Genomic DNA, 13723 nt, shown 5'->3' with positions numbered 1-13723 from the left:
ATATTATTAGAAGTGATAATGGCATTGTAAATAAAACCGGGGGATTTTTAAAGTTGAAAACAATGATATTAGATTTATCGCCGATTAAATGGCGATTCACTGGATGTGATCATTACGAAGATGAGAATTTTTATCCTAGAAACAAAATTAAGGTGTTGGAATAACCGATAAGTTGATCAATATTGTGTAAATGCCAGGGAGGGGGTAGTTGGGAGAGATAAAATTGTAAAACAATCGATAGGAGTTTGTAACTAAGATTCATCAGTGCGATGATTGCTCTCTCCTTTCAATCATCTTGTAAATACTGTTTAAATGGAATATTATTGTGAATATATATAAAATATATATTATAAATGACTATTTAACATCGGAGAGAAACGCAGTGCGTCTGTTTTTATTGTTTAAAAACTCAATGCTCTTTAATTTTTTTTTTAAGATGATTTTGTTCTTCTTTCTGAGTAGGTCGTATTAAAAAACAAATGTCAACACTATTGTAACTCATGTACAAGCTGATGAATCCATTGTATGACCACTTAAGTACCTTAAAAATGTGTCTCTCAGTGCTGTCCTTTATAATACATATATATAGAGATATTAATTTGTCTTTTCATATCCCAGAATCATCTTCACGTTTTGATTTGTGTAACTCATTTCTTTTCATCAGGTAAATATAGCATCTAGTCGTGGTGACACGGTAAGTATTTTCTGCAGCTCCAATAATTTTTCAAAGGATTCGATTATGCAGTCAGAAAAAAAATTAATGCACATCATATCCACTAGATTCCCGATTAATTCATAATTAAACCAATTTTGATAATTAAAACCTGCCCGATAATAAATTACGCAGCGAAATAAAAAAGCTATGATTTCAATTTGAAATACTCTATTCACGATGTCCACTCGTCATTGTGTACAGACCATTTACAAATACCACCTCTCAGATACAACAATAATTATTATGTACGATCTACGTGCGAAACACTTCACCCATATTTACATAAATATAAATATGACTGTCTGCCTTATTTACATGATGCTTTGGTTGCCACTGAAGAATTAAAAAAAGAAACGAAAGATTTTTGCACGCTGGTTACGGAATGAAATTCTGCTCTCACTGTCTTTAGGTAACTGTCACATGATTTAATTAAAAAAAATTCAATCATTTGTTTCACCAACGGATGAAGCTCTTGTACTCATCATTGATGCTCATTCGCTTGATAGTCTCGTAACCGACTATTATAGAGAAACTGAAGCAGGCAGATTGAACTAGTCTCGCTGATAATCCCTTCTTAAACATACTAAGCCCCTCCTCAATCCAAAGAATTCTAAATGTCTGACACATACTGTCCAGTCGTTGAACCTGAAGTCTCGCTCTCACAATATCCAAAGGATTTGTTATAATAGTTGTTGTAAATCCACCCAGTGTTCCAGCCACTGCTTGGATGAATAGATGAGATACCCAGCACGGTAAAACTCTAATTAATTCATCTAGAACACAATTTTTCGACGAATGGATAAAACCTCGAGTGAAAACAAAAAGAACTTTCAATTCTATCGATAGCACATACCCTGATAAAACGTGTAGAGACCCCACCACAATGCACTATTAGGCACATATGCACAGAGAGATGCAACATAGCCCCTGTAAAATCCCTTGACACCGTCTCGCTGATAAATTAATTTAATTATTTCCCCAGAAATGTATGCCCTCGATACACCTGGAGATAGATTGAGTCCCAGTGGATTCATGCCCATCTGAAAGAACCTCGGATGAATATTTCTTCATAAGACTAAAATTTCAATTAATTCAAGATGGAAATATTGGAATGAATTTTCTCTACGAAATTTTCCTAACAATCCTATCTCAATTCTTCTTAAAAACAAATGCCTGAATTTCAATGACTCGAATAAAATTCATTTGAAATTCAGATATTCGATTTTTCTGTGAATTTCCCATCCTGCTTCATCGGTTAACCATCGAATGACTGAAAAACCACCAAATCACCTTATCAAAGACCAATTTGCCATGTTTTGTATTGACACCTAGTACCATGAGATGTTGACTTAATACGTCAAAGGGAACAACAATGGTTTGAGCAACAGCACTTGCAGCTCCACCGCCAATCAGTGCTTTGATTCTGGAATCCAGTCCAGCTGTGAATGGATCCTGACTGAGTATATGCCTTACTCCCTCGTACGTCGATACATAGAATACACCTGAGACTATCTGAATTGAGCTTATCCAAAAGCCTCGGTAAAGGCCGGATAATCCTTCTGTTCTGTATATTTTTCTGTAGGCATCTATCATCCCTGCAAATATCATGACAATGATTATCATTCGCTGACCAACACCACCAATAAAATACTCTCCCCTTTCTGACAATTCACTTGCCTGTGTACATGTGATTTTTTCTTTGTACCTGCAGCCTTGTTTTTATAACGGTCAGAGGATACAAACAGCAACGAACGGAAAACGACGACAGCATACTCAGAGGAAAGAATTTTGTTTTGTCCATCATGTCCCATTCTATGGTACGAATGAAAGGTGGTGCCTCTACCGCAGACATCTTGAGGATTTGGTCCAATCGTTTGACTCAGATGCAAAAATGAGGAATAGTTTCTATTCCTTCCAATGTTACTTGTAATTTTACACTGCCTGAACTGGCGCATTTCACTGACACTTGGGCATTCCTACCCGATTACTAAACTGAAAAAACCATTTACAAAACGCCAAATTATCAACGCTTAACGACCCCAAGTCGGAGAAGATAAAAAATATTAGCAACACGAACGTGTGACACTGGTAAACGAATATATATGTCATATTATATTATATTAATAGACGAAATGGAGCTCAAGATCAACGACGTAATACCATGAGACATGTGCCATAAACAATACAGCATGGGGTGAAATCGAAATGAGGAAAAAAAAACCAAGGAAATCCCAGGAAAAAAACCAAGGAAATTCTGAAGGCTCCAAGTGGAATAATCCCATTATTATTTATATGAATTGAATAAATATTGTTCAGAAGCTGAAGGTCACACAGTCATGTATCAGAACAATTGACAGGAGTGAGTAACAATGAAGATTCGATAATCAGTGGAGCAAACTTACATGATGTAACAAAGTGGCCCGATGATCACTGACATGAACATGCCATTATTTTGGAGATGGAGAAGATTCACTTTCCCTTCAATTACTTTTACTTGTTCACACCATTTTATAAAATCCTATCGCTTTCATCGATCAGAGGAATCAGGCAATGATGAAATTCTTATGGCAAACGGTACAGACTCCAGTGGGGTGGATTATTTTGAGATATCCTAACGATTCTGTGATGAACTGAATAAAGTAGAACAGCTGAAGCCCTCCAGTTTACTTATCAGCCGGGCGTATTTTCTATCATTCTGCGCATGTGATTTGTGGACATGAGAAATAATTCTAGTGGTTCTGAGGATTTCAAAAGTACCGCCACCTATTGACGATTTTCAAGTCAAGTTATTTGACCAGCTTGTGATAAAAGACAAGTTAATAATCCGAATCCCTATGAATTTAAATTTCGGCGGGATAGAATAGCCTAAATATCATCCAAAACCAATTGCATGAATAATTCCACGTATTCCAATAAAAAAAATTCATCCCCCAGAAAATTTCGGTGCTTTTTTCCATTTTTATGGAAATATTATTGATTTGGGTATGACAAAACTAAAGTAAAAAAAATCTCATGTGATATTCGTAGGTTGTCGGGTGTACGATGAACCAGTCGAAAAGTTGGAGTGAAAATTTGTGATAGAATTGTGCTGACGTGTTCACCAGAATTCCAATTCCCTTGGAAAGGGATTGAAAGAAAATGAGAGAAAAAATAGGACTGCACAGTAGACAGAGAGTACAGGGAGTCAGGATAGCACGAATACCTTGTAAACCACCAAACAAAAAGTTCTGTCCAATGAGAGTGAGGCCCCGCCCCTGTTTTAGGGGTTTGGGGGTGATACCGTGGAATCGGAGTACTCGTGATAAAGTGGTGAATACGAGTGAATACTCGCGGGGGTGGTTACAGAGTGGGCGGTACCAAAGCTACCCAGGACACGAGTGCACACCCCCTAGGATTTTCCCGGTGACTGGAAAACTTTTTGTTTTCTCACCCTCAGAGCTGATCAAGTCACTCGAGCCTTGAGGTTCATCTCGCGATCGTTCCCGTTTTTTTTTTTCGCGATCAACTGATACTTCTGCGGTATGAAGAAAAAATTTTAATTCATTAGTACGATATACTGTGTTGATGTGGCTCAAGGATTTTTTGAGTGATTAGTGCTGGTGATTAAAATCGAGATGATGAGCATTCCCGACCAACAGGTTCCTGTTACAACGGATTTATCGAGAATGGCAAGTTTCTTTTTTATTTATCATAATTGGAAATTGAAGAAATTTTATTTTTCATTGCTGTGATTTTTTTTGGGATTTGTTTTACTCTCGGTGAAAAAAAAAAATGCCGAAATCCTGAAATTTTCTTTTGTCTCTCGAATTTCCATGTGAAATTTCAATGCAATCCCACAAAATGAATAATCAAGACGGAAAGAAAGCGGAAAAAAAATAGACAAGGATGATAAAAAAAAATCAACCCATCAATCGATAAATAAATCAAATTAATAAATGAGTAAAACAACCAATACACCAAAAAAAGGATAAATTGACATTTGAATGAAAAAAAAAATCCCGAATCAACGGATAAATAAAAAATGCTCAATGATCCCTAATCTCCCCAAATAAGTGTTTTCCCAACAACCCCATCCCGCCTCCACGGGTTATCCCAAACAAAAATTCCCCGAGGTGTCATCCATCCTACCCACCCTGGGAAACTCGAGTGCAAGCATATGCTCATTCCATGTCATCTCAATTAACGATTCTCGCAAAAAAAACAGTCAAGGGGAGAGAATAGAGAAAGAGAATTGTGTGGGAATCACGCGATTTTCATAACCAACAAACATAAATCAAGTGGTCCTCGAGAGCGCCGGTACATCACGGGTAAAATGACACCCAATAAATTCAAAAAAAGAATAGAAATCATTGAAACAGATAGAGCAAGAGTGGGACAGAATAAGAAGAGGGGGAAAACTGAATGGGCCACCCACGGGTTTTGGCACCCCTCGTAAAAGCGTGTTACCCCCGATATGGGGATGCTACCGCATACAGGAAAGGTGGGGAGTGACAATTACGTGTTTAGAGGACACAAAAGGGGTGGTTGGACACTTGGATCCCGTGGGACACTCTTGTCGCGTGCCATGTATCGACACTTGAGGGGTATATCGACTACATCAAACATGAGAAGTTTATTATTCTTGGGCGTTGACGTTACAATTCATTGTCACGCTCTGACCCATCTATCTCCTATAATTATTACAAGTGGAAAGTAAACATCTCACTTCACTCAAAAATCCTACATTCGTTCTGCACAATATGACATCCAAAATTCGAAATCCGAATCGCCAAGTACCGTGGGATGGATTAGATTTCGAATATCAATTCAAGAAATCCTCTGAATTCCAATCAATTCCGGTAAAGTAATATTTATACTGGAATAAAATCCTATTGTACTCTACAAAAAAAAATCTCGCATGAAAGCTCTGATCAACACCTTTCTGCCAAATCTCAGACAGAAGAAACAAAGTCTCATCAAGAGAAACCAATTAGCCGGATCGACTCTTTGACGGCCAACTTTTCCCTCATGTTCGATGGAAAAAAAACTATTGTTTGGTGTAGTATTGTCTTCACACCCCAGTAGCCATCTCATGGAAAAGTCGAAAAGAGCGGAGAAGGCAATCTGAAGGGTTGAAAGACCAAGAGATCTTGAAGATCAATTATTACAAGAAACCTATCCACAGTACCTCAGCAACGAACTTCAATTTCCCCCTTCATCTCGATTTATTTTATGTAGACCCAAATTTTATAAAGAATGTCAAGTATCATTCGAAGATTTCGGGTATTTCGGATTTCCGGTCGAGTAGGCTATAGATGACAATAAATAAATAAATGAATATTCGAGAAACCTGGCTATCATTATTTCACTGACCTTTCCATGGAATAAGAAAAATCCATTTGAACGATGACCAATGACTATCGAAATAAGTTCTCACATGAACTAATTCCATGAATGACTTTATTATAAACCATATCGAAGTGTGGAATTACGAGTGTCGGTTAAGAGAGCATCTCCCCCTGCATTTAGAGAGATGCCCCCCTTAGCCCCCCCAAAAAAATGAAGTAACGGGGCGTTACCCCAATAGTCACAGTAAGGCATCAATTTCAGTGCACGCGACTACCAACCTAGACAAGCAGTCCTCGAAATCCCCTCGCCAGGAGCAATAAAATTCACCGAGGGACTCACACGAGGACAAACAATTCAGCAATGATGAGTCTACAAGAATGAATCGAATGAAATCGAAACATTTATCCTGAGGGAGACAGAAAAAAAAAAATCGAGTCACCGTCCTGGGAAGTGATCACGATCCTGGTTGACACGCGACCGTGTTTGTGCTTTTCTATCACGAGTCATTAGCCCTTTAATTCACTCCATCGACCCGTATGTCAACTCGAAGCATTGACGCATGTTATAAGTTTAACTGAGAAGTGAATACCCAAGAGGTTTTATCCCTGGTTTTGGCAGACGGATGGGAAAACTATTATTAATGATGAATGTAATTAAAACCGCGGCCGGATATTAGACTAGGGATTAATGGTAGTCATTAATAGTCATCATGGGAGATCGTATTATCAATGTCTATCTGATAAGTTTTCGTATTTATTATCACAGTGGAGATTTTCCTTTCAAAACATGATAAAAACTATGTAATCCACATTCCCCCAGAGGCAGATCCTGACCTTTGATAAGCCAACGTTAAAGTGACGATTTTGGGTGGTAATCGAAGGGTTGAAATTTCATTTGTGCAAAACCCGTAATATACATCACGAATTGTACACGATGGTATCCTCGTTAATAACCGAGAATTCACGGGGGCCGGTAACTGGGTTTACCACAAGATTGCTCCGCAAGGAGGAAACCTACCAATCGTTCGCCGGATGTCCTCCGTCTTCGTATTTCATCTCACTCTACAATCGAGCTCACCTCACTTCAATCCCGCATTTTATTTCACTCTATCGACTCATCCCCCTACGGTACTCCTTCCTCTCAATATTTTCATTCATTGATTTTACCAAACGAAAATTGGAATTTAAATATTGAAATTCATTTGCTCAATTACCGACAAATCCCGAACTTATTCAAACAATTCGAATTAAATAATATTTCAAAATTAATTGTCAACAATTTAAACAAACCGAAATGATCAAACGACCCGGACAAACGTGTGGATCAAACGGATTGAACTTCTGATTTGAATGACATTGATGAAAAAATTGTAACAAATTTGAATTAAAAATCTTATCCTTTTGCAGACAAACGAGGGATTTCCGAGATTGACAGAGTCAGTGCACCCCGGATTGAACCCCAACTACTGCTCAGCATATCCAGTCAATCATACACCATCAGACAAAAGCCATCACAGTGAGTAAATTGAAGCTAAAAGTTTAGATGATGTATTACACTATCAGGACTATCGAAAGTAGTACAAGTTTCTTTGAAGGTACATCTTCTTTGATGCCCTCACACAGAGTAAAAACTAAAATGTGGCTTTCAGTGCACGCGTAGACGCGTGATTACAAGAGGGAGGACACCACAGTCCCCCCTCATCTGAAGGAAAGCTGTCACTGGCAGGTTGACTTTCCGACCAGTCTATATCTTTATATCGACGCATCAACCAAGTTATTATGTCCCTGTGGTCTTTCATTTCATCTTTTACAAGTTCAATGGACTAAAGCAGACGAACGACTTCTTTTTATCTCCGTTACAACATTGACCTATCAGTTGAAATAATTTATTTCCATTTCTTAAAGAATCGAAACATAATTCAAGCGATTTAATATTGACATTCACAACACTCGTGAAAAAGAGATTGAAAAAACGAAATAAATTTTCGCGTACGGCATGCCAGTGATTGACACTTTATGTCTAGCATTTGGCATGCCACGAGAGCTGGTCTCGTTCGCAAAACCAGGGGGGTAGACCCTTCAATTCGTAACTCAATCACCGTCTATAATGCCGCAATTTCTCCATAGTAATCGTGTTACGTCTCGCGTCGAACGGTTTTTTTTTTCTGTTGAACGTCATTTGATTTTTCCTGGGTTTGAGAATATAGAGTATTGAAATTTTCACGTCACGAAAATAAACTGATTCCCTCTCAATTGTCAATATTGATTGTCAGATTCAATCAAAATGTACATTGAACACAGTATGATAGAATATGTTGATCAATATGAGGAGGACAACGATGAGTAAGAATGAATCCATTTTGAACCACTAAGAAAATATCTACGGATAGGGAATTACCAGAGTGCCATCATTATCCGGGGGCAATGAGGTGTGATTTGCCCACTGATTCGATTCCTACAACTGACGATATCTTGGATGTGTGGACAACGAGGTTATCGATGAGTGGACACCCGTGACGAATTTCGTACGATACCCATTAAATCCTCTCACACATATAGAACTCAATGCCTTATATCCATGACTAGTTTTCCTTGTTCTAACTTCGGCCGGAACAAAAAAAAACAGGGATTCAGAGCAATGGCAATTCTGATCATTTCAATTTTTTTACAGGTTCTCTATATCCAACCCCGGAATTCCGACAAGAACATTGGCTTCAAGATGGTAAATATTTCTAAGCAAGTCTAATGAAATCAGTAAAGTTCTCGTCCAAAACGTCTGACTTAATAAAAAAAGCGAAGCCGATTAACTACCTGATCAGGGTCAATCAGGTTATCCTAGCATGTGGCTAGGTTGTGATATTCACGAATTCCGTTAGACGACGAACAGTTCCCTGGCAAACCGTAAAAAATCAATGAACCCTGGGTACTCGTCTCCTTCATATAATTGTCAGATTGCCAATTCCTATCTTAAGGCTGGATAGCCATGTGATCTAAATTTGATGAAAGCCTGAACCTTGAGTGTTGCTTGTCGGAAATCAAAAGCAATTAGAAAACCGCATTTGTTAGAAAGTAAAGCAGGAATATTGAGTTTGGGTAAAGGCAGGAACGCTCCGATGATAAGTCATGGCTTACGTCACACGAGAGACTCTTATACAGCAAAGTGAACCGGCTAACCATGGCCCGGATAGCTCAGTCGGTAGAGCATCAGACTTTTAATCTGAGGGTCCAGGGTTCGAGTCCCTGTTCGGGCGTTTCTTTTTTGATTTTTCAGATGAAAATTTGATGGAAATGATCAAAAATCATTTTTTATTATGAAAGATGATTTGTTATGACAGCAGAAATCATAGATGATCAATAATGAACGCTTCGAACGGAAAGGATGATTAACATTTTGATTTGAACGAAAACCTGGAAACCTAATTTTTTAACTTGTTTGTCAGATATATGCCATTTTCGACTTGGAGTTCGTAGACAGGTATCCATGTGTGGATAAAAGATTTGACGATAAAATATTTGACTGATCACATACTAGTATAATAATCTCTATCACATAATGACTGGCATCTTTGGATAAATAAAGACAACTCACGGGAGCATTAATTTCAATTAACAGCATAACCCAACTGTGGACATCATAAGCGATGAATATAATGGGGAGAGGATAAACTAGGGTGTGTCGGTTCGGGACTGAGGGAGAATTGACTCATTTCGTACCCTTCCATGTAAAGAAAATTAAGCATGGCCAACGATTTAGATTCGGATCACCCGATCAAAAATCCAAACGATCACTCTCGCATAAAAATGGCATTTATCTATTTTCAGGAAGCAGCTGTGAGACGGAAGACAGTGAACAGTACGTTCCCGAATTTCAACATATATCAGGTAGTCTATCACGATGCATTCAATATTCGTTCCATTTACTTCTGGTGTGCATCGGTTAGCGGAATTGGTTATCCGTGGAAATGAGAAATCCTACTGCGAATTTATGGTTATAATTTAGTACACGCGTATATGCGCATGAAGCAGCAATTTCCACTATTAACTTACGCCCGGAAATGTTGAAGACGAGCCCGAACGCTCCATTTGGTACGTTTGTATGGCGTAATCTCTCGCTGGATAATTTTGATAGCTTCGGCAAATAAACCTAACGCTGATAACATCTGTCAATACTCATACTCGATATTTATTCATAGCTTGATTCCCAATTGGGATTTCAACAGAAGTTGAGAAACGTCTCATTCGATAAAAAAGAATTCTAGTCAAGTCTGAGGCAATAAAAAAAAATTATTTTGACATAGACGTCCCATAGAAAAATAAATTCTAAAGAGTGACTTCCGAAATTTGTCGGGAATCTTCCACCAAGGGTGAGAATTTTCCACTTAACCGAATAAATCTCGATAACAGATTACAAGCTGTACCACTTTAGCATCCCCTCAAAATGAATATCATTCAGGATAAATCTCAATCCCCATCACAAGTCGTTGAAAAATCAGGCAGATTGATTCTTTTTGTTTACCCAATTTTCCAATAAACTTGGCCACCCCTATAATATCGTAATATCATAATTCCGTGCGTGTGCTTTTCGTGAACCCCGAGGGATGTTTGCTCTTCCACAAACCTCATGGCTCATCCTCCATGCGCTAATTAAAATCCATAGTCTACGAAATCGGTCGAAATTGCAGAAAAAAAATGTAATGTTTGTTTGAAAAGTCAATGATCGGTGGATTGAGTAAACTTGGGAATGAACCTTCCCACGGAAGTCCGCAATATTCGATATATCATCATGAATAGTCTACCCCCTAGGAGTATAAAACCATTACGTCCTCACGTGCCGTTGCAACGATGCGTCTCGAACTTCCGCATCGACACGTGCCCTTATGTCCTCTGCCCTTTTTTCTTCAACAACACCACCTTCACTCAGATGACGCAAAATCATTCCAAAGCATTGACAAGACTAGATTAGATTTAAGTACGCGGCAACCAAGGCATGATTGCCCTAGCCTTCCTGCAGGTCTTTGTGTCTTTCCATCAGTTAGTCCGAATTGTACAGTTCAGGTTGTTGGCATCATTTAACCAGAAGTGTTCCTTTTCTAGGAGTAAAGCAAGAAGTCAATTGTAGGAGAAATAGCGAAGAATATCACCCACAATATCCAGGAAATCCAGGACAAAATTATGTGGATTTGAGTCCAGCAACACCAGTTAATTGTTTTGCGTAAGTGAATGGACTAATGAAGCTCGAGTGTACAATGGATTTGACTGTGAAGATATTGTCGATTTTTAGGAGCAATAGCAAACTCAGTCCCAGGAGTAATGAACCGCCGGAAAGTATTGCAGTGAAAGAAGAGCCGACGGATCGTGGTTACGGCGAGCCCACGACTGTAACAAATCTCTCATCACCAACATCACAGGATGCATCCTCCGGTGAGTGACGGAATGATGAATAAGGCAAAAATTCTATCTAAAGTTCGGATTTTCGAACGCCAAGCTAAGCAAGCTCTAGCTACCTAGAAGCAATCAAAACTTTAAAAACCGAATTTTGGACCACATTTTTTCGCGACTCTCCCAAATTTTTTTGTGAAAAACTGAATGTACAAATGATCTCCTACGAAAATTAACGTTTCCTTCGTGAATGGAACTCAAAAAAAATTGATGTATCATTGCGTATTCATTAAACCGATAAGCCAACGTCATTTGAATTGAATCGAATGAGGATGAAATCTCAATGGCTCATGAAACCTCGATCTGCTCGAAAATACCAGATAAATCCCTGGGTATGATGTCAAGAGCGATTGAACCCTGTACCAAACTCACCCCCGATACAACCATTCCCACTCCGTGACAAATCTCTGGACAAAGCAAGTGTGAGGGGACAGTAGAGTGGACCCACGTGCTCAATTCCATCCTATAAATCTCATAAATTATACCAACGACCTCTGATTTATCTCCCCACTACCGTGTACTTGATATTCAGCTTCCAAACACATTCTCTCATTTGTAAGAACCATCTCAACGTCAAATAATAATTCTCTCTGAATATTTCCAACGAGATGAAATAAATAAATAAATAAATCATTTGAATTCCATTATTTTTTCTGCATCAGAAAAAAACCAAAAGACAATCATGTATAAATCATTGAGCTTTCAGACGAGAAGAAACCAAAAAGACACATTAAACACATGAGATTGATAATGCGATATCATTATCACATGTTGACCATCAATTTTCCTGTCCCTCGCAATATTTATCCCCCGAAAAGAAAAACTATAATATCGACCTCTGAAATCTCCCAGCGAACCTACGTTCCAGGCGGAAGCTCTGTGTTGACTTCCGGAAGAAGCAAATACAGTGCCTGCAAATATTTCTCATACCCAATTCTTAAGAAAAGACGACTTACTCGGTATGTACAGCCCATACATTGCCATATTTCATGAAACTACTCGTGGAATAAAAAATACTCCACCACCGCGACATCATTCTATTTCTATTTTACACTCTTTTCACGATAATGCTCTGGTATTTGTGAAGAGCTTTCCCGGTATATAGCGTCTTGCACATCATCGAAATATTCCCCAGTAGCCCAAAGTCCTCATGGGACTTGAGCTCACGCGTGCTCTAAGTAAACGTAATTGAATAATTGAAGAATGCTTTCATCTCGCACAGCGAGAGCCAACGGGAGACGAGTAAAAATGGCACATTGTGGAGAAATATATTTCCCCCGGGGAAATAGTAACAAAAAGCTGAATAAACGAGAACAAACAATATGGAGTAACTTCTCTCTGCATGTTCACCTCTTTCCGTGTACAATAAATCAATGAATACACATCGCCCACTCCTCCCTTCTATTTTTTCCCTCAAGTTGTGTTGCATTTCGTCAAATGAATACTGCACTTGGCTTTTGCCAACGGCTGAGCCTTGGCTACTTTGCAGTCACCTGGGGATTACGTATCTCTCGCTCTTCGTAATTCTCCCTGCCATTAAGCCGAGTCAATTATTCACTCGCAGTTTACGTTAATAATACGATATCCCCGAGTGCTCTCCCGTCATTTTTATCCCATGTTATTGGTTCAAGACATTTTTTTTATCAAAATTGATAAGAGGAATAGAATAGAGGAATCATGAAAGAGCAGTGGTATGCTCTGTGGAATGAATATAATATTGTATATGCGCTTTTGGTCAGAGGGAGAACCTCAACTCAACCCCCAGTACTGACGGGGTACCCGGGTTCATCAGCTCGCGATTAATTTTAATTTAAAACCCAGTCTGCAAATCCTCTAGCTACCTCGACACAACCCACCGTCATAGCTTTTTTACCGCGTTCTAAATTGGTATATCAACGTTTCAGTATCCAGTTTTTTTGTTTTTCGTTTATATTTTCGCGAAATATTTTGGATGAATGGAAAATTGCAAAAAAATTGGGACGATGAATCATCCGTATTTCCCTGAATTTTCCAAACAGACTTATGTATTTCAATTTGAAATTCATATCCATTCGTATTCAAGAAAATAACTTCTGGAAAAATATGAGGTGGTGTAGACCAAAACAATCATTAGATTGGTACTCACCATGTTGTCCAGGGTTGATAACAGCTAAATCTCTCTGTTGGATGATGGTATTTAATACACAAACACTTTCTTAACTCTCAGAAATGATGCTGGTTCAGTTTTTAAATTTTTCACTAT

General features: G+C 38.5%; 2 protein-coding genes and 1 non-coding gene across 3 annotated transcripts in view; 2 read left to right on the top strand and 1 right to left on the bottom strand.

Annotated features, from left to right (window-relative positions):
- Nucleotides 1-866: 866 nt before the first annotated feature.
- On the bottom strand, nt 867-3397 carry LOC105263568 (solute carrier family 25 member 44). The gene is made up of 5 exons (XM_011299844.1): nt 3118-3397; nt 2393-2707; nt 2006-2310; nt 1569-1755; nt 867-1488 (listed from the first exon to the last, which is right to left on the bottom strand). The coding sequence occupies exons 2-5, from the start codon at nt 2565-2567 to the stop codon at nt 1169-1171; spliced, it is 987 nt and encodes a 328-aa protein (XP_011298146.1). The 5' UTR covers nt 2568-2707; nt 3118-3397; the 3' UTR covers nt 867-1168.
- LOC105263643 (ETS-like protein pointed, isoform P2/D) overlaps nt 2848-13723 on the top strand; it is a 29177-nt gene continuing 18301 nt past the window's right edge. The window contains exons 1-6 of the mRNA XM_011299968.1: nt 2848-2868; nt 7450-7558; nt 8714-8764; nt 9865-9924; nt 11137-11254; nt 11324-11467. Of these exons, the coding sequence (XP_011298270.1) occupies nt 2848-2868; nt 7450-7558; nt 8714-8764; nt 9865-9924; nt 11137-11254; nt 11324-11467 (503 nt within the window). The remainder of the gene's footprint in view (nt 2869-7449; nt 7559-8713; nt 8765-9864; nt 9925-11136; nt 11255-11323; nt 11468-13723) is intronic.
- On the top strand, nt 9221-9293 carry TRNAK-UUU (transfer RNA lysine (anticodon UUU)). The gene has a single exon. It is a non-coding gene; the product is annotated as a tRNA-Lys (tRNA).

This window comes from Fopius arisanus, unplaced genomic scaffold (genome assembly GCF_000806365.1).
Source record: "Fopius arisanus strain USDA-PBARC FA_bdor unplaced genomic scaffold, ASM80636v1 scaffold00015, whole genome shotgun sequence".
In the NCBI taxonomy this organism is placed as follows: domain Eukaryota; kingdom Metazoa; phylum Arthropoda; class Insecta; order Hymenoptera; family Braconidae; genus Fopius; species Fopius arisanus.
Note: the sequence above shows the minus strand (reverse complement) of the source record. Positions and strands in the feature narration are given on the sequence as shown.